This window comes from Hyalella azteca, unplaced genomic scaffold (assembly GCF_000764305.2).
Source record: "Hyalella azteca isolate HAZT.00-mixed unplaced genomic scaffold, Hazt_2.0.2 contig17361, whole genome shotgun sequence".
NCBI lineage: Eukaryota > Metazoa > Arthropoda > Malacostraca > Amphipoda > Hyalellidae > Hyalella > Hyalella azteca.
Window position 1 is genome coordinate 89594 of NW_025947148.1, and position 8290 is coordinate 97883.

Consider the following 8290-nt stretch of genomic DNA (forward strand, 5'->3'; position numbering starts at 1 on the left):
GTGTTGCCATCACCTCTTAGTGTTGCCATCACCTCTTAGTGTTGCCATCACCTCTTAGTGTTGCCATCACCTCTTAGTGTTGCCATCACCTCTTAGTGTTGCCATGACCCCACAGGACGACGGAGACGCTGCAGAGGACGAGTGCCTGCAGCTCTACAACGACTTCACCCCACCCGCCCCCCGCCCCCCTGCGCCCCCCAAGAAGGTAAATCAACAACAGTATAGTAATAATCAATGGTATCATCAATCAATAGTATATTATCGTCGGCGTTGAAAAATAGGCCTGCATACGGCATCAATATCTGCGATGTTAAGAATCGGCGACAGGCCTACGGCCTAATAACGCTGAAACCGCTATTATTATTATTATTATTATTATTATTTATTATTATTTATTAATATCACCAGGAATGCGTTAATGCTTTATTATTAACTCTGGGCACCCAGAAACATGAATGAGTTATATTGTCCAAATAGCGAGAGCCTTTCATACCCACAGCGCAAGCATGGAGCGGACGTAGCCCTGATTGTTCCTTTGCTGGGCCAAACTGGGTCAGTGTGACCCACATAAAGGCATAACGTGCATCGGTGTCTAGACAAAGACTTGCGCATATCAAATTTCCCGTTGGTTTCCCAAGCTTAATATTTTTGACGTGAGGAAATGGTTCAAAAGTTCGTGTGGGTAAAACGATAATGATAGAGAGACGGTTTTTTTAAGCGGCAAATCGCTTTTCTAACGTGGGTACAACGAGCTCTCAACGAGCTGAAAACTCGCCAAACCCGCTCGTATTTCGCTCATGACACGCTCATAACCCGCTCAGAACACGCCCATAACACGCTCATAACATGCCCAAAACAACCTTATAACTCGCCCATAACACGCTCGTAACATGCCCAAAACACCCTTATAACTCGCCCATAACACGCTCATAAAATGCCCAAAACACCCTTATAACCCGCCCATAACACGCCCATAACACGCTTATAACCCGCTCAGAACACGCCCATAACACTTTTTATATATGTATGACCCCGATATGTGTGACCCCGACGTCATAACTACAAAACTATCATAGTAATTCTCTAGACATTTTCATCTAATGTTTTACACTTCATTTCAGAAAGAAAACCACAGTTCGATAAATTTTTAGCAGGTAGTTTATATATTATATCAAAATTTCACATTCTGAGGTCATTTCTGACCCCATTTTGGGTCTCGAAGGGTTAAAATAATCACGCAGACGATCGTGCGACCCACGAGTTGTCCAACACCAACTCAAACGATAACTTCTTGGTATCTAAGATGAAGCCACCACAGAGGAGCTCATGTTTCGTTACTGCAAGAAGCTACCCTTTAGCATCCCATTTAGTTCGTTATCTACGATGCGCTAGTGTCATAACAAAAGCAATATGTGGGTCGCACTAACCACTTGAATTTCCTATTTACAAATATTTCGAAGTGTTAGGCGGACCATATGTCGAGCTCAGAAGACTATAGCGCTTGATTATTCGCCTCAATGGTGAGAACGCCTCGCCAGCAACTGCTTGCCTTGAAATTTTATGAAATAATAATTTTGGCTGGAGGCTGTCATGAAGAGTAGTGTAAGACATGGTTTCGCTGAAAGTAAAAATATTTCATTCTGAGCATAGAAAATCGTAACGGTGTTGTAGCTTCGTTACCTACTTATTTTTTCTCCACTGTCAATGCGAAAAATTGCTCACTGTTCAATTGATCACATCACATCCCAAGCTACGACTTAAATTCACAGTATGAAAACGAATCTCCATTTTAACACTTCGGATGAGGGATATGATCCTCATTTTGAATTACCGTCATTCAATATTATGAAAATTTTTACTATCATTTTTCTGGTTAAGTTTGTTCAAGTTGTTCTGAAGTTGCTTTTATTTCGTCATTTGCTTTTGATTGTTACGTACGTCAAGCAGCTCGTCAATTTACAGTTCATTTTTTCCTGCCTATAACACAACTTTAATTTTCTTGTATAAGTCGTCAGTTACTGACCGCATCCATTCAAATTAGATTCAATTCAAATTCTAACTTTTCGTTAGTACATTTTTTATTTATTCATGTAATTTTTTGTGCTACTAAATTTCCTTGTAGCACTCAGGACATCTATTGACCAAATTCATGTGAGCACTTTAACTCTAAAAGCATGCACGGCTAAACCTACATTATTCAGTAGCATGCTGAGCAGTAGACTGAGACATCATGCAGCAGTAGACAAGACTGAAATTCTTGATCACGTAAATTAATCTCAAGGTTATCGTTTAAGTTGAGTATTATGTCTGTTTGCAGACGTCTTGTCTTGCAGCTCTCATCAATTTACATCATTAATCAAATAATGAGAAGGTGCAGTCGTTACATTTTGGAATACTACCACTTCGGAGCGAATAAGTACAGTCATATCCCAATCATTAGGCAATACTACTGTAGGAGTTCAATCACTCGCTTTATAGTGGCAAATCGCTTGGGTAAAAATAATTATATGAGCGTGAATATTCGCTTTGTTCATTTTTCCAAATTTTGCTCGCTGCGGAAAATTCAGCAGCTACAAATTTAGGAGATTTTCAGCGAGTAATGAGTGACGATCCAAAATACACACCTACCAATGCTTGAAAATATTCAGACTTTTTCAGCAATTAATTTTATCCTTAGCATAATTTTAAATGAAAATTTCTTATAATTGAGTTCATTTAGGCTGGCGTGCTTCATAAGCTGAAATATTAGGTCGTGAAAAGTTTAAATCTTTGTTCGTGCTAAAAAATTTATTTATTCATTTATTATAAACGATAATTTTTAAATCTGGAGGAAAATCGAAAAATGATTCCATACAATATTTCAAAATATTCATTAGCTTATATGTGCAATTCAAAAGTTTTTTCTTTACTTTATTATTTTAAATGCCCATTATATTGGTTGCGGCTCAATATTGCATAATACATAATTAGTATAGAAAACTGGAAATCTGGCCTTATAATTCAATGCGATCTTCATTTATGGCGAAGGGCGACCGTTTTTCCGAGATGAATTTATTGCCGATGAAAGAATTCTTTACAGGAGGCAAAGCCCCGAACGATGCCACATTTCGTAATTATTGTTCATGATCTTTGCCAGCGTCAACTTGGCTTTGTTATCTCTAGTGCCCGTATTTTTTTCATTTTATCGAGTGTTAGAAACCCGTATGGGATGGCGATGTTGATGATTACAGATTAAGTAGACGGCAATGCAAATAAATTTGTTCCAAATCAAAAGTCGAACGATTTCTCTAGGGACTCCTAAATTTAGTTAATTTCTTGAACTTTTTTGGCAAGTTCTTCGGCTGCAAACTTCTTTTCGATTTGTTTAATTCTTTAATCAATGGTGGTCAAATTTGGATTAGACTCCTCCCCATCTACTCTTTCTGACTATTTGTGAGGGTGCACAGATCAAATGTAGTTTCCTTTAATCATTCCAAAAGTTTCTTTACTATGCGCAAAAGAAGCGCATAGCAAAACACGACAGATAATGTGAAGACGAACTTAAAGAAATTTTTAAGCTCGGTTCCTCGAGCCAAGAAAATTGCCAATATGCTCTAAAAGCATTCCGAGTAGATGCAAAAGCTAACAGAAGATTAAGATTAACTTGCAACGTTCGTTGCAAGTTAATCTTAAGGATCTTGAAATTTTGAAAATTTTGCTGCGAACTTTTGCAGATTTGAAATCAAATCTGATTTCTGAGCAGCTCCGGTCAGAAAGAAAAACCGTTGAGCAAGGAAACCAGTAAGCCGCGAAAGAAGCGCATAGCAAAACACGACAGATAATATGAAGAAGAGCTTAACGAGATGATAAGCTCGAGGAACCTATATCTGCTTATCATCTCGTTCAGCTGAGCCAAATTGAGCTGGAAGTCCAGCTTTATACTCCTGAGTATTGTGGATACCGACACTATATCTGTTACGTTTGGAATATCATTGAAATTTTTCAATTAATCACGTTGAAAAACGTGCGTTTGCGAATGCAAAATGCATCATTTTGCAAGAAATTGAACTTTAATAATTCGGTCATTCGTTTTGCCGTGCAGTATTTTTTTCAGCTGATCAATTGCTAATTTTCTTATTCAATTGTTGGTCTGAAATCGTTGCCCGAGTTCAGTATTCCCGCGCTGTCGGACGGCAGGTTGATACGCTTCTCTTAAACGGGGATAAAACAATACAAAACACAACAAGGCCTACAGCAGTAAGATTACATGTCTTCGCAATGGCAGAGATAAAATACTGGCAGAGATAATTGGACATTAAATAATGAAATTCTGCATGTAGCTGAATTTGGTCGTAAAATATTAACATAAAGCAGCAACTGGCACCATGCACTTGATCATGTACGCATATCGAGCATGCATGTACAGTGTACACACAAATAAACACACATGTACACACACGCATTTAACACACACACACACACATGTAGTACAGATAGATAGTCGCCCACCTGATTGCTGCTCGGTGGCCGATCACCAACATTGTACAGAGTCCTGTGCTTCAGAATTGTGTTCGATTCGAACCTAAGTGCCAAACATTAGTGTACTTCGAACAAATTAAATTCTCAATTTGCATTATTTTTACTCATTTGCCTATTGATTAGCATTATTTTAACCTGAATCCTCATCCTGATATATGTGGAGAAAAATAAGTCTGTATAAATTGCAATAAAGTGCATGATGTCAATAAAGAATTTATACTAGATGAAAGGACACGATGACGATAACGAATTCTGTCGTATTTCTTAGTTGTATTCCAACAGTAATAAAGAAATAGAGGTGATGTAGGTGGTGATTTATTTATTTCTTTGTCAGCTTTTCTTTTGTCAGAGGGTATAAAAGTTGAAAAGTATAAGTCGTCTGAAAGAGACAGTCGGTCTCTAAATCAGGGAAGAACGAAAGTCAACGGCTCTTAAAATTACAGCAGACCTCAATGGACGCCTACAGAACTCAGTTTCCATAAAAACTTTTTATTGGGAGTCGCAGTTAGAAGAGCTCTGGTCTCAAATGCAAATGAAAACCACACCAACTTACGAATGCATCGTTGCACTCAATACGATACACTGTTGCACCATGGTTGAATTAATACAAATAAAATATTAATTCAACCATGCTGTTGCACGATGAGTGCATTGTTGCACTCATTTGGCGCAGCTTCAATTCACTTGAGAATTTTTCTGCCCTGGAAGTCGACCAAGCAACATCTCATATTTCACCTGCGGCCTGACGCTGGGCCCACGCTACATTATTCTACTGTTGTATAATTTTGTGTGAAACTCTATCAGCATTTATTTAATTATTTATTTCTGGTATGTTAACCAGGTATGACGTATTTAAGGCTCACCGTAGTATACGTTTGGGGATAACCTCCATTTGGGACGTTTAAGGTGGATATAAATTAACTTGGGTCATTTGCTTAGGGTCTAGTATAGGTAGATGGAGGTTTAGGGTTTCATTCCTCCTCTAACTGTTACCCCTGCATTTGAACCTCCTACTGTCCTGCCTGTCCTTTCTGGTGAGCCTTCCTCCTACTTTACACTCCTACTTTGTTAGGGTTTCATTCCTTGAATTATTGCCTATAGCCGTTGAGACCTTGGCTACACACTCACTCGAATAGATTTAGCATATTATAATGAATTGAATTTTTCGATTCTCTAATTAGTAATTTTTACTTAACCTATTATGTAGAGAATCGAAAATTTTCTGTTGAAAGTCACGCCCAATAAAAATCTACTGATGAGAAAAACAGCCAAAAGCAATTTACCGATGACAAAAACAGCCAACAACAATCTACCGATGAGAACAACAGCCGACAACAATCTACCGATAAGAAGAACAGCCAACAACAATGTACCGATGAAAACAACAGCCACCAGAAATCTACCGATGAGAACAACGGACAACAACAATCTACCGATGAGAACAACAACCAACAACAATCTACCGATGAGAACAACAGCTAACAACAATCTACCGATGAGAATAACAGCCGGCAACAATCTACCGTCCAGTAATGGGAAACCACCCTCAGCAAGTGACAAGCAACAGCATCTTGCATCAGCTGGCCCAAATGAGGGCAAATAGACGGAACACGTCCAACGTTACATCCGGGACCCGAGGGCGGGGTGCCCTGCCTAGCGACGACTCGGAGACGGAGGATGACGAAGGCGGGGCATCAGCGTGACCGGGGACTAGGAAGTCCTAAACTCAGCACAAGATCACAAGTGTACAGCACAGCTGTACACTTGTGATTTGCTATATATATTTATATATAATCTGCTGATGCGCCGCATTCGTCGGCCCTCAGCCGTCGGCAGGCAGGTTGTCTGTACTGTAAATCGACTTTTATACACCTTTGACTGAACTCGCGTTAGTTGCTATAGTGAAGGACCAGCGTATTTACAGACAACCTCGCTAGACCACGGACAGCCGTCCACCGAGTGCAGCGCTTGTGTTGCATGAGGCAGGGCTATACTAGGAATCGCTAGCTCGTCAATCGCTTCGTTGCCCACAAGAAGCGCACGTCGAGGGGCGGTGAGGCGCTTGGCGCCCGTGTGTTGCCCCTAGTGTTAACACACTCATAACCCGCCCATAACACACTCATAACCCGCCCATAACACACCCATAACGCACTCAATACCCGCCCATAACTCGGCAGGTCGAGGCAGAGGAGGCCGGGGTGTGCGGCGTGCAGCGCGTGGCGCGTCCTGGCGCTGTGGGCAACCTCCTGGGCCGCCCTCGTCCCGCCACCGCTCGCTTATCCCCCCACCAGGTGGGTCATGTGTCACCAGGTGGGTCATGTGTCACCAGGTGGGTCATGTGTCACCAGGTGGGTCATGTGTCACCAGGTGGGTCATGTGTCCCCAGGTGGGTACTCTGGGGCGTTATCTTTGAGATGTTTTTGTGTACTATTGATATTTTGTGATAGTGTCAAATTTTCAAGGTTCAGATTGTGGAATTGGAAGTCAATGATTGGCCGAATCTTATATCCTTTGCGTTGATTGAAATTACCAGGCATTATTGGTAAGCGTGAGCTAATACCTGCGATTGCAAGAGCTAATACATGTGATTGGTAGGAGTTAATATCCGTCATTGGCAAACGCTAATACATGTTATTGACTTAAGAAAACGACCGTGATTGGCTGAAGCAAATACCCGTGATTGGCAAGAGCTAATACATGTGATTGGCTGAAGCAAATACCCGTGATTGGCAAGAGCTAATACATGTGATTGACTGAAGCAAATGCCCGTGATTGGCAAGAGCTAATACACGTGATTGGTTGAAGCAAATATCCGTGATTTGTAGGAGCTAATACACGTGATTGACTGAAGCAAATATCCGTGATTGGTAGGAGCTAATACACGTGATTGGCTGAAGCAAATATCCGTGATTGGTAGGAGCTAATACACGTGATTGGCTGAAGCAAATACCCGTGATTGGCAAGAGCTAATACCCGTGATTGGACGCAGGTGATGATGCAGCGCTACGCGAAGCTGAAGCAGGAGCAGGCGGCGCTGAAGCAGCAGCTGGAGGAGCACAAGCAGCACCTCAGCACTCAGCACCACGCCCGCGTCAGGTACACCGTGCTAACTGTTGATGGCATCCTTACTTCTTTTATTGACTTGCTTATTCATTGACTGCAAATAAAGCTGCAATTATTTAAACACATTATTCAAATTATACAAACTGTTGTAAGCTATGATCAAGAAACTTGCCTTAATTTTAGTTACAGGCATAGAAGTGAGTAAATTTCGTTGGTTTGTTTTGCCGGTGCCCCTGTTGAATCTTTCCCGCTTGGACGCATGATCAAGAAACTTGTCTTGATTTTTATTTTAAGGCACAGAAGTGAGCGTTGATTTGTTTTCCTGGTGCCCCTGATTATTCATGATGTTTGATAGCCTGTCTCTGTGAGCAGTGCCAGCAGCAGCTCAGGTGCTGACAGCGCTGCCAAGACAGCTGCTGACGCAGCCTTACCTCTTGGTGAGATCCTGACGTCAGACACCCACGGGGAATGATAATAAAACGTAGGATGAAATGCACGGGAAATAAGATAATCGGGGAACATAACACACGGGATATAGAATATGCGGGGAAGAGGATACACGGGAAATAAAATATGCGGGGTAGGAAATACAGGGAAATGAAATAGATGGGAAATGAAAAACGCGTGGAATGAAATTCATGGGAAGTGAAATATAGGTAGGGGGAATTAAATACGCAGGAAATGAAAATCGCGTGTAAGGAAATGAAAT

The 8290-nt window shown here is 41.1% G+C and overlaps 1 protein-coding gene across 1 annotated transcript in view; it reads left to right on the forward strand.

Annotated features, from left to right (window-relative positions):
- LOC108676563 (dentin sialophosphoprotein) overlaps positions 1-8053 on the forward strand; it is a 14459-nt gene extending 6406 nt beyond the window's left edge. Inside the window, exons 5-8 of the mRNA XM_047885235.1 lie at positions 116-205; positions 6696-6809; positions 7508-7614; positions 7954-8053. Of these exons, the coding sequence (XP_047741191.1) occupies positions 116-205; positions 6696-6809; positions 7508-7614; positions 7954-8053 (411 nt within the window). The remainder of the gene's footprint in view (positions 1-115; positions 206-6695; positions 6810-7507; positions 7615-7953) is intronic.
- The last annotated feature ends 237 nt before the right edge of the window (positions 8054-8290 follow it).